At 29.7% G+C, this 27,660-nt stretch overlaps 4 protein-coding genes across 5 annotated transcripts in view; 1 reads left to right on the forward strand and 3 right to left on the reverse strand.

Annotated features, from left to right (window-relative positions):
* Positions 1–2,945: 2,945 nt before the first annotated feature.
* LOC132799058 (beta-amyrin 28-monooxygenase-like) overlaps positions 2,946–27,660 on the forward strand; it is a 57,495-nt gene continuing 32,780 nt past the window's right edge. Inside the window, exons 1-3 of one of the 2 annotated variants that reach the window (XM_060813298.1) lie at positions 2,946–3,977; positions 5,599–5,786; positions 6,376–6,707. In XM_060813298.1, the coding sequence (XP_060669281.1) occupies positions 3,035–3,977; positions 5,599–5,786; positions 6,376–6,675 (1,431 nt within the window). In that variant the 5' untranslated portion in view covers positions 2,946–3,034 and the 3' untranslated portion in view covers positions 6,676–6,707. Of the gene's footprint in view, positions 3,978–5,598; positions 5,787–6,375; positions 6,855–27,660 lie in introns of those variants that run through there. The other variant, XM_060813297.1, reaches the window with a different exon arrangement.
* LOC132800310 (loganic acid O-methyltransferase-like) lies at positions 10,246–12,580 on the reverse strand. The gene is made up of 3 exons (XM_060813697.1): positions 12,410–12,580; positions 11,436–12,098; positions 10,246–10,802 (listed from the first exon to the last, which is right to left on the reverse strand). The coding sequence occupies exons 1-3, from the start codon at positions 12,494–12,496 to the stop codon at positions 10,464–10,466; spliced, it is 1,089 nt and encodes a 362-aa protein (XP_060669680.1). The 5' UTR covers positions 12,497–12,580; the 3' UTR covers positions 10,246–10,463.
* On the reverse strand, positions 14,209–17,509 carry LOC107429358 (loganic acid O-methyltransferase-like). Its single transcript, XM_060813175.1, has 3 exons — positions 17,423–17,509; positions 14,993–15,646; positions 14,209–14,547 (listed from the first exon to the last, which is right to left on the reverse strand). The coding sequence occupies exons 1-3, from the start codon at positions 17,507–17,509 to the stop codon at positions 14,209–14,211; spliced, it is 1,080 nt and encodes a 359-aa protein (XP_060669158.1).
* LOC107429365 (loganic acid O-methyltransferase-like) lies at positions 19,685–21,653 on the reverse strand. The gene is made up of 3 exons (XM_048462150.2): positions 21,495–21,653; positions 20,582–21,241; positions 19,685–20,204 (listed from the first exon to the last, which is right to left on the reverse strand). Exons 1-3 carry the CDS (start codon positions 21,567–21,569, stop codon positions 19,857–19,859), a joined length of 1,083 nt encoding a protein of 360 aa, XP_048318107.1. The 5' UTR covers positions 21,570–21,653; the 3' UTR covers positions 19,685–19,856.

Here is a 27,660-nt window from a genome sequence, read left to right on the forward strand (position 1 = left end):
CGAGCTATGTTGCTACAATTCATCAATATGTCTCCAAAACCTGCGAAAAGTTAGATTAAAAAATAGTTTACGGATCAAAATTTTGTACAACAAGTGTACAATATGTCTCAAACTTAAATTATATTAAAAATTAGTTTAAGGACCACAGTATAATAAAATATGAATTTAAAGACTAAAATGCCAAGAAAATAAATTCAAAAGCTAAACTGTAGGAACTAACATTGCCAATTACCTTTTGTAAATACAAGAGAAAAATTCTACCCCAAGCCAAAAGCCACCTAAGAAGACATGATACATCATGATGGGAATTTGCTAAAGCTTGGTTAAATTTATAAAATTGGTTTATTTTCAATTTCTGTTTTGCTTGCTATTTGAATATTCTATGATTCTTTAGTGTTTATTATTTTAAATCTCTTCTCCAATTGTCTAGAAGCTCTGTTTCAAGTTAAGACGAGAGACTGGAATGATGCAATTTTAGGGATTCCATCTTTATGTAGATCTGAAAAGTTGTAGGCTTTTTACGTTTTCCTTTTTTTTTTTTTTTTTTTTTGAGAAAGTGGTTTTAAAATTTGAATATTTTTACTTAAAATATTATTGTTAGAGCATTTTGATGACAAATGCTATTTTATAATTAGCATTTTTAAATTTTAGCATTGGCATAATCATTTCAATGATAAATGCTAATGCTATTATCAAATTTTGGTATTCCCTTTTTTATGGCATATGCCAAAAAAAAGCATTAACAAAAATGGTGGAAGAAAAAGTATTGGGCCGAGTTCTACTCCCTTCAAATTTAAATACTTAGAAAAATTAAAAATTATATTATTTAATTATGTGGATTCTATAGATTTTATTGTAATGGAGCCCACTACTAAAACTGCTTATTATGTTTTTGCAATATGTTATTAGAGAGTACAAAAAACTCATATATGCTGCATTTTGGCATTGCAATGTCAAAATACAATGCCAATGATAAATGCCATTTTGTAATTAATATTTCTAAAATCTAGCATTCATATGAGCTGGTAAATATCAATATCAATATCAAATTTTAGAATTTACTTTTCAATAGTACACGCTAAGAAATTGGCATTGACAGATTATAAATATTATTAAATAATGACGGAATCTATTTTTATGAATTAAAAAGTAAAATTATAATAATTTAAATAGTAAATTAAAAAGAAAATATCAAATAGTGGTGGGCCTCATAAACTTTATAGTTTATTATAATGGTCCACTATCAGAATTTGTCAACTGCACTTTTTTATTCCAAATGTGAAAAAAAATTACAATAAAATATCCAATTGGAAAGATAATAAGTACCATTTATGTCAAAATTTGGCATTGGAATGGTAAAATGCAATGGCCTTAGAGATCCTCTTAGAAAGTAAAATAGTCAAGAGCACTTTAGCATTCTAACAAAAAAGTCTTTTGTTAAAAGCCAAAATGTCGGACCGGAGCCTGAAAATATCACTATTAAATGATCAAACGTCGGATACAAAATGACAATAATGGAGTAAAAATGTTGACTGCAAGTGGTTATCTCTTTAATTATATAACACATAATAAAGTGACAATGTTGACTCCTAATCTTTTTAATCAAATAAATGAGAATAAACAAAAAATAATAAATAATTAGAAATAAACAAAGACCAACTTCTTTTTGGTGAATAAACAAGACCAAGTTGCACTCATATGTTATAAATCTTCTTTATATGCTGGCCGGGAGATTTGGTGGCTGAGTTCGCGAGGTGGCGGGCTACACCTTTGGCCGGCGCGTGTATCATTCCGGCGACTGAAATCCGGCTAAACGCCGGTCAAACAGGGAGAGGGAGAGAGTCAAAGGAGAGAGAAAGGGAGAAAAAAAATTTCGGCGTATTCTGTCTCTCGGGCTCGGGGAAGAAGAAGGAAAAAAAGGAAAAAAGAAAAAGAAAAAGAAAAAGAAAAAAAAAAGAAAAGGTGTTTTCCCACGTGGGGAAAAGAAAAGAAAAAGAAAAAGAAAAGAAAAAGGAAAAGAAAAAGAAAAAGAAAAAAGGAAAAATAAAAATAATTAAATAATAATAATATTATTTAAAATAATAATAAAAATAATTTGATTTTTAAACATGCTTGACATGTGGCATTTCATCATGCTGATACATGGTCATTTTCAGTAAATCACACGTAGCATATCGTTATACGTTCAAAATTAATATTAAAATAATATGATATTTGAAAAGCTCTAGAGGTCCATAATTTTTAAACCACATGTCCAAATCGGACGTACCGCTAGTCTACGGACTCGTATCGACGAGCACTTCACAACCATGCATGAGTAAAAGCTCAACCTTGCATGAATAAAAAGTCAACTCTGGCACCCCTTGGACAGTTTGGACCCCAACTTGTTTTGCTTATAACTTTCAAACCGTAGCTCCGTTTCAAACGTGCTACAAGTCTACGAACTCGTGCCAACGTGTACTTCGTAACGGTAACTCAGTCAATCTTGAATCACAACCGGGTCAAAAAATTAAATTTTGACCCCTTGATCAACGGTCAAAGGTCAATTTCAGTCAACATGCAAAAATTCCGACATTCGGGATGGAGTGTTACAATTTATGTCAAATTTGGCATTGGAATGGTAAAATGCAATGGCCTTAGAGATCCTCTTAGAAAGTAAAATAGTCAAGAGCACTTTAGCATTCTAACAAAAAAGTCTTTTGTTAAAAGCCAAAATGTGGGACCGGAGCCTGAAAATATCACTATTAAATGATCAAACGTCGGATACAAAATGACAATAATAGAGTAAAAATGTTGACTGCAAGTGGTTATCTCTTTAATTATATAACACATAATAAAGCGACAATGTTGACTCCTAATCTTTTTAATCAAATAAATGAGAATAAACAAAAAATAATAAATAATTAGAAATAAACAAAGACCAACTTCTTTTTGGTGAATAAACAAGACCAAGTTGCACTCATATGTTATAAATCTTCTTTATATTTACTTTCACAACCTGTTGCTTCAAAAAAAGAAAAAGTACACTTCATCCATGGATCATTTCCTCTTTTCCATATTTCTAACTTTTCCATTTTTCCTTCTTGCTCTAATCTTTTACAAATCCAAACTCCAAAACAACAAAACCAATCTCCCTCCTGGTAGTTTCGGATGGCCAATCATCGGGGAAACCTTTGCCTTCATAAACCAAGACCATGAAAAATTCATTGGTGATAGAATGAAAAAATACTCCTCAAAGATCTTCAAAACCAACGTATTAGGCGAGCCAACAGTGGTTTTATGTGGTCTTGAGGGTCACAAATTTGTAGCTTCCAACGAGCTCAAGCTTTTCAACGTATGGCGACCCCGATCCATGCAGAAACTCTTCCGATCTTCGTACCAAAAAGGTTCCTCCGGTGCCATACCAAGGCAGACGGAGAAGCAAATCCAACGAGCATCGGGTTTCCTTCAAGTCGATGCTCTTGTTCACTATGTCAAAACAATGGATACTTTAGTTCAAGATCACATAAATTCCCACTGGGTTGGTAAAAAGCAAGTTGATGCTTACCATCTTTCACAGCTACTAGTATTAACTTTAGCAGCAAGGTTCTTTTGGGGACTTGAAGACCAAGTTAGAGTTGAAAAGCTTTGCAAGTTGATGGACATCATGATGTTGGGTCTCCATGTGTTTCCTTTGAATATACCGGGAACGATTCTAAACCGTGCCATGAAAGCAGCAGGGTCTGCTAGGAAAGAGATTATGGAGTTTATAAAGGAGAAAAGAGAGGCTATTTCCAGTGGAGTCAAAATGAATGATATTCTCCATTTCATGATTGCTAATCCGGATGCAAGTAGTGGAAGATTCATGCCAGATAATGAAATTGCTGATAAAGTTATGGGTTTGGCGTCTGGTGGATTCAACTCACCTGCCATGACAACTGCTTTCATTGTCAAGTATCTTGGGGAAAGACCTGAACTCTGTGACAGAGTCAGAACTGGTAATTAAATTCTACAACTTTTTTTGTTATTATTATTATTATTATTATTATTATTATTATTTCTTTGTGTATTATGTATATATTATTATTATTATTCACCATATATTTTTATGTCTCCACGAATCATGCATATCTTATATTATTATTTACCATGGGTTGACTATATCTATATATATATATATATATATATATATATATATGTGCAAATGAAAAATTAATTTGGAATGGATTAAGAACTTTTCTTTTTTCTTTTTTTTTTTTCATTTTTCTATCTTCATTTATGTTTAATCAGTAAATCTTATATGTAACTATTATAAGTTACAAGCCCTTTCATTTATAATTGCACTTTCATCAATTCTTGTAAAACAGATAATTCATATATTGCATTAAAATTGTAGGTTATTCAATTTATATTGCATTGGATAAATGATTGTTATATAGATGACATTGCGTAAAAGTTAATGTAAATTTTTCTCGTGCAAGTGGTGTGATGTTGACGGTATGGGATGTTTATGTTAGGAGCATCTCCAAGTAATGGCTCCTTATCTTATCTATCTACCAGCTTCTTTCTCGGAGAGCCATGAACCCAAAAAAGTCTAATTGCATGCACACTCTCTATTCACTATATATATATATATATATTATATTTTTTATCATTTACAATAATTTATTCTATTTTAATATATATCTTCAACCTATGATCCTTTAGTTTTAAAAGTGAATGATTTATCAATTGAATCAATCCCATTTAAATTTCTATTTTATTATATTGTTATTAGAATAAATGTACATTTCATTATATTATTACATACACAACAATATATTCAATGTTCAATTTTAAAACACTGTCCATTAGACTTACTCTTTTTTTTTTCCGAACATGAAGGTAAAGGTGTAAATTTATAACTTTTTCTTTTTTTTAAATAACTAAATAAAGAACAATCATAGAGAGATGTTTCTTTATAATTCTTCTAAGCTTGTTCTTGTTCGCTTCTTAATTCTAGCATAGTATAATTCTTCTAAGCTATTTCTTCTTCGCTCCTTGATTCTAGCAGAGTACTCTGTTCACCTATTTTTTGTAGGTAACTAGTTGATCATTGAACCATTATGATCTTCCAGGACATTTAGTACCTAATTAATTAACATGGAAGCTGAGTCAACTGATTGATGCTACTTCAATCTCAACTGACCATACAATAATGTTCCACTAGAAAACAATTTATATAACTTTTTATAACATCCTGCCAGCAATATCTACTAAATTATGACAGAATTTAAACTATTTAATTGATAATTCATAATGATTAACTTGCTGATCAGATATAGTACGTTGTGCTTTAGTAGATCTGATCTTTCTTTCAAAAGAGATACTACTATATTAAAAGTGGTATATATACATATAAAAATGCATTGTGGAGAAGTCGCCCGTTGCTTATGGGTGATAGCCATTTACAGCTATTGAATTGCATAAATTATGTAAATTTGGCCATTTATGGATAGCTATTGTCCGTCATATGTTGTTATATTTTATCCATAATAGCAGCCTTGCATATATATATATATATATATATATAAATATGTACATCTTAACATGACTGTTAGAATATTGTTTGAGAAACAGAACAGTTGGAGATCGCAAGATCCAAAAAATCTGGTGAGGCACTTAATTGGGAAGATATACAGAAAATGAAATATTCATGGAATGTAGCACTTGAAGTAATGAGGCTTATGCCACCTCTTCAAGGGACCTTTAGAGAAGCTGCAACTGACATCGTTTATGAAGGGTATACAATTCCTAAAGGCTGGAAGGTAATTCCCATATTTCTCTCTCTCTCTATATATATATATATGTGTGTGTGTGTGTGTGTGTGTGTAAACAATCAGTTTCTCATGGGGACGACTATCCCTTATGATCTTTATCATTAATTTTTAAATTGTTTAACATATTTGGTGATCTATGTAAATTAAATAATATACTAAAATCTAGTTAAGATGGCACAATGAATTATGTTTGAGCTCATTGAAATCTAAAATATAATTTTACATCTTAGTCATTGAAGTAATTCAAAGATTCACAAATAAAGTTCTAATGAAAAAACTAATAAAATATCTTGACAAGATAATTTTTTTTATATATAAATATAAACATATTTGATATACCAGTTGGAAATTATTTTCTAATTTATAAAGTAATATATAATAATATGATTAGTGTTAAGAATGATCACATCTCCAATTATGTTTTTAATTTTTGATCCTTTAATTGAGATATCACCTATACATCTTGCCATGTCAACACCAAGTTGCTAACTGTAAGCATGTGATGAGAATAGTTATATAACATAATGTATATCCAATTGTAACATATTCTTTGCCCGTGTTTATGGAATTTTTGTAGGTTTACTGGACAGTTAGCACCACAAATAAGGATCCAGAATGTTATCCAGAACCAGAAGCGTTTGATCCGACAAGGTATGAGAAGCAAACTCCTCCACCTTACACAAATATCCCATTTGGAAGTGGACCTAGAATTTGTCCTGGAAAAGACTATGCTCGATTGCAAATTCTCGTTTTCATGCATCACGTTGTGAAAAGATTCAAATGGGAAGTAACTGATCCCAATTGCAAGTTCATGGGGGGCTTGAATCCCCTTCCAATTAATGGCCTTCATGTTCGCCTCCAATCTTGCTCTGAATAACTCTATTCACAGTGCAAATGTGCAACCCCTAGGTCAGAATGGAATATGTATAATAAATAAGGGCATGTTCGTTTCTCTTGTTACCTCCACCCTCTCTAGTTTGGACTTAATATATATATATATATATGCTGTCTAATAGTTGAATACAATAAATTTGCCAAGTTAATAATTATTTTCTTTTTACCAAATTTTAGATGCTATTTTATTTAGTGTTAAATTTTCTTCGACGTATGAGATAAATATAAACATTCACAGTGCAACACCCAATTTGGTTTGAAGTATAGTAGCTAGATAAGGGTGTGTTTCTTTGTCTTTGTTGCGTATTTTTTGTTTTTTTTTTTCAGCTTAATTGTTTGTCTTGTTACCTCCTACCCCGCTCTTTTGGACTTGATATATAAGCTGTTTAACAATGGAATACAATAAACTGTTTAATAATTATTTTTTTTTAACCGAATTTTAGATACTAATGAATAACGTGATAGTGTTAGTGTACCTACCCAACAATGTACGGAGAGATCTAATAAATAAATAAATAAATAGCCCAATGTATGGAAGCAGAAATCCAAAAATAAAAAAAATAAAAATTTGTAGACTGTATATAGAGAGACACATCCACAAGTCCATGTGATGTGCCTCGTTTATGAGAGAAAATAAAAAATGTAATCCAAAAATTCCATTAAATGTTTTGGACGGAGAAGAAAGATACAAGCAGCAAGGGAAAAGAAAATAATAAATAAATAAATGGTTTTCATTGGACGTAAAAAGAATAAATAAATACTTACCAGGGAGATTTCTGCCTTTTTTGTTTTTTTTTTTTTTTTGGGGGTAATCAGAGCTCTTGAAAAGGACTTTGTTTGGTCTTCAAATCACGGCATTCTTGATTCCTTTTGCTCCGGCCCATTAAAGCCCTTTGTTCTCCGACCCATTAACGCATTGTCATGCCTTCAGCAAAGGAAGGAATGATTTTATGTCCCCAAAAAAAAAAAAAAAAAAAAAAAGCAAGCAATGGTTTTCTTTTTGCAATGGTGCCCTTCAATTTTATTATTATGATATATTTTGTATTTTTTACAAGTCAATTTTGACTTTGATACTCGTTTTGTATTAAAATGAACAAGTTGTCAAAAAAAAAAAAAAATTGAAAGGGAAGTTTTTGAAAAAATTGAAAATGCAATGGTAGACGTACAAAAGTTTTGAACTATAATTAGTTCGAAAGAAAATCAAAAAAGAAAAAAGAAAAATCAATTTGATCATCATTTTAATTTATGTATAAAGGACAATTGAATTGAGATATTAACAACACTAATATTATAGCTCCTTGTTACAATTGCAGCTTTTTTTTTTCTTTTTTTTTTTTTGTTTTTTGTTTTTTGGGTGAAATACAATAATGCCACCCTGAGTATAATCTGCTTGTTATATCAAAGAAAAATGGTTTTTTCAGCACAACTATTTAAAAGTTACTCGATAAGGACCCTCTTTTATATTACATGGAAGTCATCTTGCACAAAGTCAACTATAACCTTGGAAGCGAAAAAGTAAAAAAATAAAAAAAATAAAAAAATAGGAAAAAAAGTCAACTATAACCTACCTTAGATAAAATAATAACAATAATAATAATAATGAAAAAAATAAAATATGAAAAGGAGAGTGCCAGTAGGTAAACAGTTTTGTCGTTTCGCTTTTGATTTTTACTATGTTAAATAAAAAAAAATATAAAAAAGGTGGACTTTTTAATTGGCGAAGTTATTGCAGGACTCAAGTTGATATAACATATGCATATTTTTATAAACAAATAATCCGTCAAACTTCATTATGTAATTTAAAATATATTTTATTTCTCTCATTGCTTATTCAATGCTTGTAATGCAATGACAAGCTGCATAGTCGCTAAGATTTCGACGTTTAAATTTAATTAATAGCTAAAACTCCATGATTTTTCATATTTCGTTGTGTTGGCTTGGCACATTCGTTTTACAAAATACATGCATAACTTTTGAAGATTAGAATCCGTTTAGTATATATAAGGTAAGAAGAGTCTTTGAGTATAAAGCTTTTTCTAATAGAATTTTTATAAAAAAAAAAAGAAAAGAAATTATTGAAAAGCTATCAAATATTTGATTGTTAGTTTAAAAAATGCTTTTTGAACTTTATTTAATGTTCTTTTAGATTTATAACGACATTTTCTAAAAAAATAAAAAAAAATTAACTTAAAAAAGGTTTTTTTTTTTTTTTTTTTTTTTTTTTGGGTTGGCAACAAGCTGATTTTTAGCCACACATCCATTTTTTTAATCAAAGAAAAGCTTATGATAACCAATAAAAATTTAATGCGTAAAAATAAATCATACTAAACATACTCTAAAATTTATAGTTTACTCATCAGTTTTTACTAATGATTACAAATAATTAATAAATCCTGTTTCATGTTCCTTGTATCCACATTTTTTAAAAAAACAAAAAAAAAAAAAAAGAAAAAAGAAAAAAAAGAAAGAAACTTTTTTTTTTTTTTTATAACTAAATACCTATACCTAAAACAGTTGAACGAGTATAATCAAGTCAAACCTATGAATACATCAAATTCTTATTCTGATTAATATAATTTAACATTAAAAAATCAGGTTTTAGATTGATATACCTCTACATTTAAAATTAATACTACCCAGCAACTAGTAATATTACAAAATATAATACATAATTAGTCCCCAAAAATAAATAAATAAATAAATAAAAGAAAGAAAAGGCATTTACGTCGTGACTTACTAAAAACTCCGTGCCAAATAGCAATAATTAATATATTTTCTGGAAAGTAGAGTTACATTTTTGTCAAAGCTAACATTATGATAATGAAGATGGAAAAACTTCTATTTTTGAACCTACAATTTTTTTTGGGTAATAATTTCTTGACCTAGTAACAAGTTTTTTTGAACATTGTATAGGAACACAAAAAGTATTACGAAAAAACACCAAAAAATAATTATAAGCCTTGTGGTGACCATCCAATGATAAAAGCTATTGGTTTCTTATATAACGGCCAATGTTCAAAATCTCTTCACCTCCTATACAACAACAACAACAATTTGAAAAACATTATAAGACTTTTGTTCTATGACTAAAAAGCATCCAACAACAAATTTCATCGTGGGCATAAACATATAATATATATTGCAACTTGTAACTACATTTCTGATATGTATATTTTTTTAATATTTGAGAGTAGAGATATTCAAATTGTAGGCTTTTGCTACATGTAGTATACAATATGAGTGTGTGTGTGTGTGTATATATATATATATATATAATTTTTCTTTTGTTCGGATTCATTGGTGACAACATGTATTCTAAATGAATTTCGTACAAAATATCTGATTAATAAAAGAATGAGTGTATAGATATATATATATATATATATATCTTTGCTACTAGGCTCCTATTTTATAAACGTGGGTTATCATGTACTTATTATTGTACGCCATATATGTTAAAGGAAAAAATTAGTTAAAAAAAATAACAATAATAGAAGACAAAAGGCATAGACTTGAACGTAAGCTACAACAAAAATATTTGCCAAATAACATAAATTGACATATCTTGCACTCAAAATGATTACATTGGATTAACACATATAACCAACCCCTTTATTTATTAAAGAAAACAAAAACCTTTATTTCTTTAATATATAATTCATCAAAACATTGTTCAAATACAAAACACAACCATGTATGAAATCTACTTAACTAAACATAATTGTTATTCATCAAAGTTTGATCTATGTAGGGTCGCCAAAACGTACTCATTTATGGCTTCCTCTTAAGAAGGAGAAAGATGACCATTTTGTGATCCGTACATTGCAAGTTGAGTGGAGAATCAGTAACTTTCTTGGCAAAACGATCAAAAACCTCATCAATTATCTCATCATTTCGGAAATGGCGTTTGAATATACCTCCAATTCCAGCTTTCAATACCAAAGCTCGCTTTTCGACCGGAGTGGCTTTGGCGTTAAAACCATCCACTATTTTTGCCATGCTTTCTATGCTAAACATCCCATTTCTTTCTATGATTTCAATCAATTCTTCTGGACTTGAATGGTATAACCCCAGATTGAAAGAGTCCAATTGTTCTTCGCTTATTACTCCCTGCAATCAATATATACAAATATAGCAGTCAATGATAAAAGACCCGGTCCAATGATAATTGGTTGTTTAAGCACGCAAATCTAAAATTTTTCTTAGGTTCTAAAATTGATCTAAAGATTAGAAAATAATACATTTGGTAAAGTACGTACGGGTTGAAAAATAATTTAATTTGGTCAATATTTCTAAATCGATTAAAGGGCATCCCAAGATAAAAAAACACATTATATTCGAAGTTAATATTTTATTATCAAAAACTATCACTTCGTAATCTATCATTCAAAATCTATCAAAAAAATAAAACAAAAATTAAAAAAAAAAGAAAAAAAAAAGTGATAAACTAATTTGGTTTATAAATTTGTTGATAAAAGTTCATATCTATCACTTTTTAATGTTTCTTAATTATCAAATCAAATAGTCCAATAACAAAGTTTACTATGTCTTAATTATAAAGAGTTGGAAACCCCCCCCCCCCCCCCCCCCCCCCTACTTCAAATAGTGACGATGATGATGGAAGGAGGTTTCTTACCAACAACAAAGTTTACTATGTCTTAATTATAAAGAGTTGGAAACCCCCCCCCCCCCCCCCCCCCCTACTTCAAATAGTGACGATGATGATGGAAGGAGGTTTCTTACCAACTTGGTCATGTCAGTAAGGCAAGATTCCAAAATGAGGAAATTTCTACCAGTATGGGTGTCTAAGCTGAGTTTGACATCTGAAACTGCAGGAACAGAAAGTGCCATTAGACCTCCAACCACAACATCTTGAGCTCTAGCACAAAGAAAAGTGTTCCAATCCTTGTCATATTGAGCTGCATAGGCCTCCATCACATCCTTATGAGCATTCACGTAATGGATTTTTCCTTTGTTAAATGCCGGCGAATTTGGGTCCCTCACCTCTTTGGGAATTTCGGAGAGCCAGTTGAGTGAACTAGAGGAGTGAACGATATGAATAGATTGCTTTGGAAGTAAAGGTTTGTAGAAAGACCCCGGCAGTGCAGCCGCAAAATATTCCCTGTTCGGAGGTAGGAATGTGAAAAGCGTGTTGAAATCATTGGATTCGAGATCGTTGAAGAACACTTCGAATTCCGGCGTTTGATCTTCGACTAGTCCTTGTGATTTGTATTTGGATTTTATGGCGTCGATGATGTTCTCCACCGCAAGAACCGTGGTTGATCCACTAGAACATCCTACATCTGCGATGCGAATTGATTTCGAGGAATTAAAAAGCTTGGTGATGTCGAAATTCTTGGCAATTTCTTCCTTTAGTTTCTCTTCCGCAGCAATAACAACTTTTTTCTGCAAAACAAGTCGAAATCGTATTCACTTTGGTATATACGTAGAGAATTCCATATATATATATATATATATATAGAGAGAGAGGATACAATAATTGTCATTTTTAATTTTAAATTATTAATTAAGATAATCTATGTCTAATATTTAATATTTATGTAACACAAAATAAAAAATATATGTTTCCAACTGATTAAAATTTTGTACATGTATATGCATTAAAAATAAAAAACTAAATTTGATTAAGTGAATAATTCTATCACAAAACTAAATTGAGGAACAAGGTGTAATATTTTGCATGAAGAAGATTTTACCAAATAAGCATCATTTTCAGGAATGCTTTTTCCACCACTGGCTGCTTGGGATTGGTGGGAAAATAATGAATTGCTTTGAACCTCCATAATCTCTCTTTCTCTAAGATGATCTCTCAATATCTAAGTGTTCACCTACTGTGAATATGGGATTGATGTGTAAGGATGCCACCTCTACGCCAGGCACCCGGTATTAAATAGTGCAATGGAGGCCAATTATACAAGCCTTCGATTAAGACTTTAATTATAAAATATAGGTAATAAATTTAGTGGAATTTGTTGATTACTTAATTTTATCAGTTCTATTTTATCTTTTTAATCATTCAATGTTAACCAAAATAAACCACGTCAAACCCAACATGTTCATTAATTATTGATTTGAAAATCTTGACCGTATAAAATGTGCATTGCTTTTACATATATACAAGCAACGAGGCATTATATATATATATATATATATATATATATCTATATATTTTATAAAATAAAAGGGAGAAACGAAACCTCTCACTTGTTTCCATAAAATAAATAAATAATAACCAAAAAAAAAGAAAAAAAAACTAAATTTGCATTAATTTTGTTTTTATACTTTGTATGCATGCTATATATATATTTTTTTTTCCCCACAATTTTCTTCCGGTTACTATAATCCCTTGAACTTAATTTCCTGTTTTTCCTTGTAGATTATAAGCGTAGACTTAGTAAATATCATTCGTACTCATTTTGGGCTACTTGCAAAAGTCAACTGATATAAGCCGAGTTCGAAGATCAAACAAGCAACAGGGCGGCAAGGTAGTGGACTAATAGTACAAATAATAAAACAACTGTTATTTTAAGTTGGTAAAGCTAAGGTGCATGGCTAGTTATAACCTCAACAGAGTTTGTTAACAATAAAACAAATAATTCAAAACCAAATAATTGACTTTGAACCAATTAATTTGAATATTACTATTTTGTCATTGTCGATGACAATTCTTGATTTATGTCACAAATTTTATTGAAAGTATTTATTTTTGTAATAAAATTTTAAAAATAAACATTTTAATGATAATAATTTGAATTATCATTGAATATATAGTGATTGTTTATTCATAATAACAAATATCAATTAAGTTGTTGGAAAATTGGCCTGCAACCTTCAATTTTATTATTTTGTAAAAAATAAATCAATATTAGAGGTTCTGTTTATTTAAAAATCGTTTGCCACATCAGATAAATAAATAAGATTTTAAAAAAATCTTCTCTAATGGTTTTGTGTATTAGTTCTATTAAGCTGATGTGACAACAAAAGAAATAGAAACTATAAAGGATACTGTCTATTTCTGAAAGTTTTGTTAGACACATTGAGTCAGCATTTTATTATTTTTATTGATTTTTGTTAAAAAAAAAAAAAACTTCTACGTAAGTTTTTTATTTTTTTAATTAGATATAATTTTAAAATAAAAAATTACACATTAGCATTTCAGAAAATTTAAACAGAATCCATTGAAGAAAAATTGTATAAAACATTATCTACTAAATAGAAAGAATGTCATATGAGCATGGATATTTTCCAAAATCAATGCTACATAGATTCTAATAGAAAGAACTATTGGAGATACTCTTATAGATGAGCAGAAATGAATATTATAGATGATGAGAGGATTCATATCTCTCTCAAAATATGAAAACATATCATTATAAATATTGATAATGTATTGTTGCATATCCATAATTTTTTTATTTTTTTTAATGGAAAAGATGAACACTGATAGAAACATAAATATGAAACTAAAGGTTTCAATTTTGTAGAAAACTAATACTCATGGCTTGCGCTTAAGAAGAAGAAACAGGACCAACATTTTATTGTTCTCTGGATGTAAATGAATTGAAGAAACTACAACTTTCTTAGAGAAACGATAAAAAATCTCATCCACGACCTCATCACTTGCAAAGTGACGTTCGAATATCCCTTCAAGTCCAGCTTTTAAAATCAATGTACGTTTTTCCAGTGGGACACTACTTGAGTGAAGACTATGCAATTTTTCCATGCTAACGATGCTGAAAAGCCCATTTTTTTGGACGATGCCATTTAATTCCTGTGGACTTGAGAAGTAAAAGCCCAGATTCAAGGAGTCCACTTGTTCTTCATTGATTACTCCCTGCAATTAATATCAAAAAATTGTCATACCAACTAATAATAGTCATTGATTAATTTTCTCCTTTAATCAGACACATAATATTTGAACGTATATATATATGTATATTATTTTATTAAAAAGTGTAGATATTACCATTAAACTGTCCCATAAAATATATTTGAACATCTAGTTAAATAAACAACCTATGATATTAATATGAGATTCTCAAATGCTAATCTTATGTTTAATTTGGTTTGGTTCATTGAAGATGGAAATAATCCATATGGGACAATCTAATGTAAAGCTGTTTTTTAATGTAATGTTTTTGAGTTAAAATACCCTTCACCTTCAATATCCAAAAATGAAATAAAATCAAAACACAAAAATAAAAATAAAATAAGGATCTGGATTCCAAATAACTATGCTCTAGTTAATTAATCAAATGTATAGAGAAGCATATTCTTACCGCCATGACCATTTCAATTAGGCAAGATTCAAAAATAAGGAAATCTCCACCAGTAAGAGTCTCAGAGCTGAGATCAACCTCATCAGGAACTACAGGAACAAGCAATGCCATTAGCCCACCAACAGCAACATCGTGAGCTCTAGCACACAAGAACGTTTCCCAATCCTTAGCATATTGAGCTGCGTAGGCCTCCATGACTTCCATACGTGCATTTATATAATGAATTCTCCCTCTATTCCATGCCGGAGAAGTACTTTCCTGAACCTCTCTTGGAATCTCAGAGAGCCAATTTAAGGAATTAGAAGAGTGAACAACATGCAGAGACTCCTTGGGAAGTAATGGTTTGTAGAATGTACCGGGTAGTGCAGCCGCAAAATATTCCCTATTGGGAGGGAGTATTTTGAAAAGGGTGTTGAAATCATTTGATTGAAGGTCGTTGAAGAACACTTGGAATTCCGGGATTTGATCTTCGAGTCCTCTCAATTTGTATTTTGATTTAATGGCTTCTATGATGTTCTGCACCGCTAGAATCGTAGTTGTTCCATAGGAGCACCCCACGTCTACTATACGAATAGCTTTTAAGCTGCTGTTGATGTCGAAGTTGTTAGCTATTTCTTCTTTTATTTTCTCTTCTGCAGCTACAACAACTCTTTTCTGCATGATGCATATATCAAATTACCATTAGTACATATAATATGTTAATGTTTTTGATGGTTTTAATTTTATGTTCAATTACTATGATCAATAGATGTTATATAGTTTTTGCCTTCAATTGCTATAAGTGGATCTAATAAAGATTTTTAAAATATCATCGATATGGGTGTTAAAAATTTTCTCATAAATATATATATATTTATATATATATATATATATATTTTTTAAATTTGAGAATCAAATTTTTTCAATCCACACTTTTTTATCCTAATAACTATTTAAATATATGAAAGTTTTTATTTTTTTAAAGAATTTAAATTTTCACTAGTTTTATACTTTATCAAACTGCAACTCGAAAAATATTTGTTTCATATATTTCATTGGAATAACTATTCCCTTTGAAAATATAAAGAATAGATATATCCCTTCATCCTCTGTTAATAATAAACTGAAATATAAAATTGATTGTTCCCATAAATTTGTAATTTGAAACATTGTCTATTTATTAAAAATAAAAAAATTAAAAATCACATAAAAATTAAAAAAATAATATAAATTAAATTTAAAAATAATTTTTTTGAAATGATATTTAAATATAATTGATTGCATATTTAATTACACGCAAACAATTTTTTAAAAAAAAATTATAAAGAATAAAAAACATAAATAAAAAATAATATAAACTTTTAAAAGATAAAAAAAATTAAAAATTAAAAAATATTTAAGCTAATCATCCTTTTTAATATACTAAAATAACTAAAAATTTCAACAACAAAAAAAATATTAGTAATTTTTTTTAATTTTTATTATCGAAAATTATTATTTCTATTATATGAAAAATAGATGCATTCTATGGACAAAGCATGTACTTAATGTTTCTGCTAAAGTGACTGCAATGAAAAAACCAAAGCAACTTGGTGAATCTACTTTCTCAGTTAGCTTAGAATGGTTCCTACCAATTCAAATCTGATTGTTATGACCAACAGAAAAATAAAATAAAATCTGATTGTCGATCCATGAATGTCTAAATTTGAAACTAGGCACAACTGGAATTTTATTTTTTGGGTCAACGGGAAGAACTGTAGTTTTCATGGGTCTAATTGGAGATAAGCACGGTGACTGGGCCAGTGCCACTATGTTTATCTCTTTTTGACTGGGATCTAATAATGGGCCTCCAGTTGACTTGGACTTTGCTCCTCATGGGAGTTGAATCTCCCATGGTCTTAAACTCAGTTATATAACAATATAAGGAAGTACCCTCTGTTCTTTAGCAAATAAATAAATCTCCGTTATTCACCGTTAAAAAAAAAAAAAAAAAAAGCCTCTGTTGAAGTTTCAAGATTACCTAAATTTTCTTGGGAAAAATTGATCTCGTACTTATCGAAAAAATTCATATGGAGGAAATTAAAAAAATAAAAATAAAAGTTTCTGTTGAAGGTATCTTAAGTTTTTAGTTTATCATTAATGTTCCATGAAATTTCAACAATAACATACGTATAAGTAAAATTTATCTATTTATTTTCAAAGTTTTCTTTTTGAGCAAAAATTGCATATAAAGTCCTATCAGATTGTATAGCCCTATTTGATTAGGTATAAAAAACGTGTGCATCTAAACGAAAATCAAAGTCTACACACAATTTTTTTTTTTTTTTACTCAGAAAAATCAAAGGTCAAAGTCTATAAATAATTAAATTTAATCGCGAATTATATATATATATATATATATATATAAATATGTATTGAAAATTAATTTCCATTGGAAAAAAAATGATTTACCATATTGGAGTCACTTTCAGCATGGCTGTCTCCTCCCTTTGATAAATCAGATTGCTCATGCAATTCTAAGTTGCTCTGAACCTTCATATTAAGTTGTCTCTGATCAACCTCTCTGTAACTTTATTAATATGATTGATTTTAGGGATACAATCCTTCTCATATGGAGACCCATACTTATAGATAAGCCAGCAGACAAGATAAATTGGTAAAGGTTAAAATTAAAATTGATTAATTTATATATTTGGTATGGTTCATAATTGATTTATTCGTTCACGTAACGTATGGTTTTTCTCTCCTTTAATTTAATTTATCATTTCTTAGTGAAAACCAATCCGATATATACAAAAACTGATACATAACTTTAGTAATTTTTGTCCAGATATTGTTGGCTGTTGTTTTATGTTCTTATACAATTTGCATTGATTTTGATGATTTGTTGCTTTTGGGTACATTGTACATACATATATATATATATATATATATGTATATAATTGATCAAAAGCTACACCTAATTCAAAGATCAAGTACTTGTGTGGAAGAGAATTAGGACGGCAGTTTGAATTAAGTACCAGATGCCAAAAACAACCAACTTGATATCTTCAATGCATTGCAGAACATATTCGCAATCAAAGTCCAAAATATAATTTTAAAAAAATGGTAAATAAATAATAAAGCCAAGAACATGACCTATGTTTTACGTACTGAAATGAAATCAGCTATATTTGTATATATAAGCCTTCATTAATTTACTGCTATTAATAAGATTTCCATTATTGTTTATCAACTTTGATTATGATAAAAAAATTATAAAAAAAAAAAAGAAAAACAAGAGAAACAATTGGTATATATATATATATTAAAGTTAAAAAGTTTCTCTAAAATTTAAATGGTTTAATTTACAAATAGAATTGTTAGTTTTCAATTTCAGACAAATTTTTTTATTCTGATATCAAATTAAACTAACATTTTTATAAAAAATTTAAACTATTATGAGAATTTTTTTTAACTCATTTTGAATATTTAATTTTGATATTTAATACTGAATTGAATTACAATATTTTTTCGAAAATTTATACTGTAAAAAGGTTTATCATCATTTCTTTGATAAGCAAGACCATATATATGCCTCCGTTTACTACTATTAATAAGAATTCTATTAATGTTTACCTTGATTATGATCAAAATTCTGCGCACCAATATAATACGAAAATAGATAAACCGTCGACATAAACTAGAAAGTAGAAACCTTAAAGTATTGTTTAGGGAGGATCGAACTATATCCAGGATTTTGTTGTCTTTCTGGATTTTCTATTGGTCTGTATTTCCAATATTGATTAAAAGTACACAAGGTTCAAATTCTTCAAACGCTCTTCATTATTTTGTCGCTGCGTGTCGCTTTATGTGTTTTTTGTCGCTGCATTTTTTTTTTAATTATTTTTTTGATAAATTTTCTGGCTGCATTTGAGAAGTACGTATTTGCACTGCTCTTTTAATAGTACTTGATCTTAATAAAAGCCTAAGCAAGAGACAAACCGAAAAAATCCAGAATTTGTGGGCAACCCACCAAGCCGAATTTTTAAGCTTCTCATTCGTTAGAGGTTTGACTGCTGTAATTGGATCGGGATACTTTTACTAGCATTTTGAACATATTTTATTCAAATCTTTTTTTTTTTTTTTTGGTGAAAATATTTTGTGTAAATCTCTCTTATTCATTTAAAATACGTTTTCTTTTTCAGATTTTTTTTTTTTTTTACTCATTCTATAATTTTTATTTTTTTTTAAACTCTTTTGGGGAATAATTATTATACTTTTTAGTATTTGTACGGATTTTGAAATAATTTTTATATTTAAATAATTTCAGTGCTCATACAAATTTTTAAGAAACTATTCCAGCTCTTTTCAAAAATATTTTTTTAAAACTTTTAATTCATTTTGAGGATGTTCTTAAATTTCCATTCTAAGAAATAAATAGAAATAATAAACAAATGAAAGAGATAAAAGGATAAATAAAAGAATAATCATTTAGATGTTAATATTGTTAGATGGACAGAATCAAAGGATAGAATCATTAAAAATATTGTTAGGAGAGGGGTAATTAAGTCTGTCAATTAAATATGTTAAAATGTATTTAACCAAACAATCTATCTTTATTTACAATATAGAATTAAAAGAACTGATTGTTGTAAACTCGTATTATTAGATGTATCGTGTATGCAAATATCAAATTAAAATTATACCAAAATTGCATATGGGACTAATGTATAATCAAACCATTTTTTCTTTATTCAATTCATCACATATAACATGCAAATACAACTTACCAAATTACAAATTACACTTTAAAGCAAAAGAATAAAAAACTACAGGTAAGAGATAGAGACAGAGTATTTCAATAACTTTTATTCAACATGCGTCTGCTTAATTTTGTGGAAAATTAATCAATCAGTGGCTTCCTCTTGAGAAGGATGAACACGACGGCCATTTTGTGGGTCTCAGGACGTAAATGAAGGGTCGAACTTAAAACTTTCTTGGAGTAACGATCAAAAATCTCATCCACAACCTCATCGCTTTCAAAATGCCGTTTAAAAATACCTTCAAGGCCACCTCTCAAGATTAAAGCTCTCTTTTCAATTGGAACTGTATTCGAAGTAAGACCATCCAATTTTGCCATGCTCTCTATGCTAAATTCACCATTTCTTTCAATTATCTCTTTCAATTCTTTTGGACATGAGAAGTAAAATCCCAGATTGAAAGAGTCCACTTGCTCTTCTTTGATTATTCCCTACCAAAAAAAAAAAAAAAAAAAACAAAAATTATTCAAAGTAGTAATTGAAGTCAGAATTATTGACCGACATCATATAAGACAACCAAATCCTTTTTCCATATTGGGATGTCACTTTGACTTTTCTTACTCAAACGGAATATAATAAAATAATATTTTAAATAAAGCCTTCCCAATTACTAGGACAAATCCAGAGTTCAATTTCCAAAAAAAGAAAAAGGGTCATATTCTATAATTGGAAAAAGTCACAAAAAAAATTAATAAAAAAGCAGTTTGTTAGTTAGATTAAGCTGATTCGGTGATTAAAATGATAATTAATAATTATCAAACAGTTTACTTCACTTAATCAAATTGTTAAGTTAGAAAATATTTGTTACCTCTTTAGCCATGTCCGTCATGCAATCTCCAAAAATAACGAAATCCGAGCAACTGAGTGTCTCAGAGCTGAGATGGATCTCAGGAACCGAAGGAACGAGAAGAGCCATTAGCCCTCCAACAGCAACATCATGAGCTCTAGCACCGAGAAAACGCTGCAAATCCTTAGCATATTGAGCAGAGTAAGCCTCCACAACTTCCATATGCGCATTTGTGTAATGGATTTTCCCTTTGTTCCAAGCAGGCGAAGAACTATCCGTGAGCTCTTTCGGGATCTCGGAGAGCCAGTTGAGAGAGTTGGAGGAGTGAACAACATGAAAAGATTGCTTAGGAAGTATAGGGTTGAAGAAAGATGCAGGAAGAGCAGCCGCAAAGTAATCCCTATTCGGTGGAAGGAACTTGAAAAGGGCGTTGAAATTGTTGGATTCGAGATCATTGAAGAACACTTCAAATTCTGGGACTTGGTTTTCGAGTCCTTCGGATTGGTATTTGGATTTAATAGCGTCCATGACGTTGTGCATTGCATTGACCGTGGTTGATCCATAGAAACATCCAACATCTACTATTCGAATTGATTTTATGGAAGACGGAAGACTCTTGATGTCAAAATGCTTCGCAATTTCATCCTTCACTATATTTTGGCCAGCTTTAACCACTCTCAACTGCAATATAATTTAATTCTTTTGGTTAATATAATGAATGAATGGATCTAAGTATTAAGAATTTTAAATAAAAAATTTATTAATAACTTTCAGTAGAAAATACGATGGACCATATTATAGGATGCTATGTCATGCGATATAACATAAATCCATTGCCTAATAGAATATTTTCCCATATGTATAAATATAAGTTTGATGAAAACTTGAGCTTAAAAATATATAATAGTTGAGAGAAAGAGTAGCTAGTATTTACCATATTGGCATCGCTTCGAGAATGTACTTCTCCATTTTCTGCAAGTGATTTATTGGAGGAGCTTTGTGCTTCCATTTTCCTTCTTTTCTCTCTCTCTCTCTCTCTCTATATATATATATGTATGTCTGAATCAATATGAGCTTCTATTGAGCTAATTGATTTTTGTGAGGTTGTGTCACTTCTTGGGATCGAACCCATTTATATAGAAACAATACGCGGCCAGCCCAATACCATAGCGTTGAAGACTAGACTACCATTAAAATATGCATTTATACCATCCATTGACCGAAATTATTATTATTATTATTATTATTTGTTTTTCCTATCATTTAATTCATAATTAATTTCCGTTTATCGAACAAAACCATAATATATACTCACTTTCAGCCTTGCAATATATTTTGTAGTATTAAATTTACAAATTTTAAATTATTGATTGAAAATTATTAAATATTTGAAATTATTTTTTCCAATTATTTTTTTGTTTTTGGGGATAATACTTGTATATAAGCTCGATCCAGCCAACCATAATCTCAGCCGGCTAATTTGATAAAACAACTGCTTCATAAGAAAAACTGCTGGTGTTTAAATTAGTATATATAAAACCAACCAAAGTTGAAAAGAATAATATTCAAACAAATAAAGTCTCAAAACAAACAAGTAATGGTATATCTACAAATCTAGGATTCGAGATTCCATATAATTTGCTTAAAGAAAAAATATCTAGGCGATCATAAACAGCAACAAAAGAACAAATAAATAGGAGAATATTTATATAGAAATGAACAGAAATTTGCATATCCTATATTTCTAGATCTCTCAAAATCCAGACTTAGCCTTATCTTTTGAACACAACAATAAAGACAATGATGCAAAGATGAACGAGTCTTTTTGGGCTTAATTTCCTTGATGCTTTATTCCGGAGCTATGTGCACTCCAAAATATGCAAATTCAAGGCTGCCATTTAAACACAAAATAAGGAAGAGTACAAATACTTTGTCATTACCAAAGTGAAATATTATTCTACGTAATTTTCTCAAGACTATCTTTCCCAAACTCTGTATAAGAGAGGGAAATTTGTAGGTCATTTTTTCCCCCCTTTTTTCTTTTGATCAATATTACAACTGGGAATGAAGGATTTCAGCGAAGTTAAGATTTGAACTAGTGTATGAGATGTATTGTCAATGAAAGATTTAGCCTTGCTTGTGGACCGCCGTTCTTTTATATAAACATGCTTAATTAATTTAGCCTCTTTTTTTCGGCTGAAAATGTGCATTAATTACTTCTTTTAGGCGATTGCGCCGTACATTCAAGTACACCCTTTTCAATGAGATCTTATCATTGACTTTTTTTTTTTTTTTTTTTTTTTTGGGGATGTGGTATTATATTGAAAGAGTCTGACATTTTTACTATTATGCTGTAATCGAAGTAGATATTTGATGTGACCAATAAAAATATATAGTCATGTGGACAACAGCGAAGCATTATTTCCTGTACACAATACCTTTACCTTCAATTTCAATTTCAATCAGATATCGATAAGAACATCAATATATATGTAACATATGCCGTGTTTTCCATGTATGATTAAATGTCTTATGCTCTATCCCATTTATATCTTAGTTGAATACAGGAGAAAAAACTTGGCTAGTGTTTCTTATTTGCAAGAAACTAAGCCACTTTGAGATTGAGTAAAAGCACATAATCTAATGTTTTCTTTGTCTTCTTTTTTTGGGTGGAAATAATGTAATATAATGTTGATTTAGAAGAGAGAATCCAAAAATCAGGCTTTTGACTTTGGGTATACATATAAGTTAGACCAGGCCAAATTTGAAATAATCAATTTAATCATGAATAGCGTGATAAATTGCATAATATTTATTAAAATATCCAAAAAAAATGGAAAGTAAAAAGGGTTTTTGGTAATTTTGTTGACTAATAAAATGCTACTTGGCGTTTTTATGTAGAATTATTTTTTAAAAGTTTGAAATTTGAGTTTTTTTAAAATAATTTGAAAAAGTTTTCATTTTATTTTATTTTTTTAACAAGTACTTGCTAACAACAATCAAAGTCAATTTTTTTTTTTTTTTTTTGAGAAAAAAAATTTTGACTCTCAAATACAGCTTTTTGACCAGGAAAAAGTCATACCAAATATTGTCTTAACCAAACAATCTATCTTTAAATACAAAATAAAATTAAAAGAATTGATTGTTGTAAACTCATATTATTAGATGTGTGCAAATATCAAATTAAAACTATACTATATTTTCATATGGGACTAATGTATAATTAAACCATTTTTTCTTTATTCAATTCATGACATATAACTTGCAAATAAAACTTATCAAATTACAAATTACACTTTAAAGCAATAAAGGAGGGAAAAAAAGAAAACAGAAAAAGAGCAAGAGTGTGTGAGAGAGAGAGAGACACACAAGAGTATCTCGTTAATTTTTATTCACCATTCGTCTACTTTGTTTTGTGGAAAATTAATTAATCAGTGGCTTCCTATTGAGAAGGACAAAAACGACGGCTGTTTTGTGGGTCTCAGGAAGTGGAGAAGTTAAAACTTTCTTGGAATAACGATTAAAAATCTCTTCCACAATCTCATCACTTCCAAAATGCCGTTTAAAAATCCAAAATGCCGTTTAAAGAAACCTTCAAGTCCAACTCTCAAGATTAAAGCTCTCTTTCCAATTGGAACTGTGTTCGAAGTAAGACCATCCAATTTTGCCAAATTCCCTATTTCTTTCAATTATCTCTTTCAATTCTTTTGAACATGAGAAGTAAAATCCCAGATTGAAAGAGTCCACTTGCTCTTCTTTGATTATTCCCTACAAATATATATATATATATATATATAAATATTCAAAACAGCAATTGAAGTCAGAATTATTGACTGACAACATTTAAGAGAAACCAAATCTTTTGCATTTTTGGGTTGTCACTTTGACCTTCATTACTTAATCAGAATATATTAAAATAATATTTAAATAAAACCTTTCCAATTACTAGGATAAATCAAGAGTTCAATTTAAAAAGAAAGAAAAAAATAGTATTCTATAATTAGAATGAAACAAAAAAATTAATAAAAAAAGCAGTTTATTAGTCAAATTGAGCTGATTTGGTTATTAAAATGATAATGATAATTAATAATTATCAAACACTTTACTTTACATCACTTAATCAAATTATTAGGTTAGAAAATATTTGTTAACTCTTTAACCATGTCCATCATGCACAGTATTATTAAAAATGGACGATTCACGATATGAATCGTCTTATTCGTATTGAGATGAATATCAAACGATAAAAATTGTTTGTTTGAATCGAATTACAGATGAATTATACGTTTCATCCAATCGAATCACACGATTCGATTGAATTGCCAATTAATCGATTTCAAACCTTTTGATATTGTTTACCCATTTTTCAATTGATTTTAATTCTCTAATTGCAAAATACTTTAATAAAAAATCTATTTGAGAAGTGGAGAAGAAGATAATAATGATTTATAAATAAGTGGAGAAGATGGGAAAGAAAAGAAGATGATGATGATTTATTGAAAAAATAGAGAAGAAGACGATGCAGAAGTGGAGAAGAAGAAGAAGATGATGATAATGGTAGAGATGAAGAAAATTTATTATTATTTTATTTATTTATTTTTTAATTTTAATTGGTTAAAGAGATTAAATAATAAGTTGATAAGATGGGAAATCCACCTGCAAGTGAATAAATAACAAATAAAATAATAAAGAAATTTATTATTATTTTATTTCTTTTCTTTTTAATTTTCATTGATTAAAGAGATAAAATAATAAATTGATAAGATGGGAAACCCATATGCAAGTGAATAAAAATCTTTATTTTTTTAATTATTTATTAAGATGTAGTATTTTGATATTTATTAAGATTTTTTTATTTTTTATTTTCAAACAATAGTATTTATTAAAATTTTATTTTGTGGAAATAGCTAGCATTTTAAAATTTAGAATGTTAAATTTATAATTAATAATTATATTTAGATTGATGAATGATAGATTGATATTACTATAATTTATTATTATTATTATTTTATGGATAGTTTAACTCAATATTGAATATATTAGTAATCCCTATTTCGGTGGTAGGAACTTGAAAAAGGTATTGAAATTGGTGGATTCAAGATCCGTGAAAAACACTTCGAATTCAGGGATTTGGCTTTTGAGTCCTTCGGATTGGTATTCGGATAAAATAGCGTCCATGACATTGCATTGACCATGGTTGATCCATAGAAACATCCAGTGTCCATGATTCGAATTGATTTTGTGGAAGAAGGAAGGCTCTTGATGTTAAAATGCTATACAATTTCATCCTTCACTATATTTTGGCCAGCTTTTTCCATTCTCAACTGCAATATAATTCAATTCAATTATTTCCATTAAAAATATAGTTAATGATCTAAATACTAAAATTCAACAATTTTTTTAAAAAAGAAGAAAAAGGAATTTATTAATGAATTCCAAGTTCGGAATATTTACCATATTGGCATCACTTCGGGAATGTACTTCTCCATTGGCTGTGTTAACCAAGATAACAAAAGCCCAAATAATAAAAGGCAAAGCCCAACACAAAAGCACAAGACTTCTTAGCCCAATACTCTAAGCAACTCAGGAACTATCTAGAAGAAACTATGTATACATGTAATTCTTATCCATATCTCCTAGGCAACTTCTAGGAAGCTTCCCTTTTATGCATTTTATTATTTTATCAATTAAATGGTAGGATCCTAGTAGCTGCAATGTAAATATATATCTTAAAGGAATGAACAGTAGAAGTGACATCCATTTTCCTTTCTTGCGGTGGAAAATACCTTTCTCTATTTTTTAGGTTGGTTTCAAAATCTTTCTCTATTATTAAAGTTGTTTTTCAAGGTTTCTGCAAGTGAATTATTGGAGGAGCTTTATGCTTCCATTTTTTATCTTCTTTTCTCACTCCATGTATCTTTGAATCAATGTGAGCTTCTATCGAGCAGATTGATTTAAGTACGGATATGCCACTTCTTGGGAAACCATTTATATATAAATGTATACAATGTGAGGCACCAAGACAACGTCATTGTAGACTAAAATTCCATATATATATATTTTTTTGTTGGTGAAATAAGAGATTCATTGCTGAAGCACAAAAAGCCTCCAAAAAAGGAGGAATTACAAAGAAAGGCCACCTCCAAGAGAGTCGGTTGCCAAATGTTCAAAAGGTCTCTTGGAAGAGAGACTAAGCAGCTAGAACAATCAAAAAATAAATTATCATGTAAAGCTTTCTTTGCGAGAAAATCTGCAGCATTATTAGAGGATCTAGAGTTCCAAGAACAGGACCAGTTAAAGGAGGCAAAGTGAAACTTAAGAAGGATGAAATCATTTCTGGTAGACCAGACTGTAGGATCCTCCCAATTGGTGATGTCGGTAACTACTTGAGACGAGTCATAAGACCAATAGATCTTATCCCATTTCCTCTCGGCTACCATGTTTGCTGCCCACATGAAGGCCTTTAGTTCAGCTTCAAAAGGAGATTGACACCTCACCAGCTTCGAAGCATAATAAAGAGGATTTCCTTTGCAGTCCCTTGTAATGAAAGCATTCCTGCTTGGCCATTGACAAAAGCTGCATCCACATTAGTTTTCCACCAGCCTTTTGGAGGGGCTTTCCAAACTTCATTGAGAAGATTGTATGGGGTTTGCTATGCTTCCTCCATAGCAAGGAAGTCTTCCACCAACCGATTAAAATGTAACACTAAATCTATGCTTGAGAGGTTCTTGGAAAACATCTTCTCATTCCTAAGATTCCAGGCAGCATACATTAGAGTTGCAAGGAAAGTTGATATTGTTTTTCGCTCCATGTGCTGAAAACAAGCTTCTGACTTAGGGTTAATTCAAAAATCCAAAAGTTCTTCGATGTTTGAAACATTCCAACAATCTAGCCTGCAACCCCATTTGCTTGCTGTGACACTCTTTGAATATGTCAAATGTCGTTTCCACCTCCGCTTCACAAAGAACGCACCACAGATCCCCCTTTTCTATCTTGCTGAGATAGCTTACATTGGCGGAGACTCTCCAGAGGAACATCTTGAGCCTATCGTGCATCTTAAGCTTTCATAACTTCCTCCATATCCCCGGGACCTCTCTATT

This window comes from Ziziphus jujuba, chromosome 12 (assembly GCF_031755915.1).
Source record: "Ziziphus jujuba cultivar Dongzao chromosome 12, ASM3175591v1".
NCBI classification, from domain to species: domain Eukaryota; kingdom Viridiplantae; phylum Streptophyta; class Magnoliopsida; order Rosales; family Rhamnaceae; genus Ziziphus; species Ziziphus jujuba.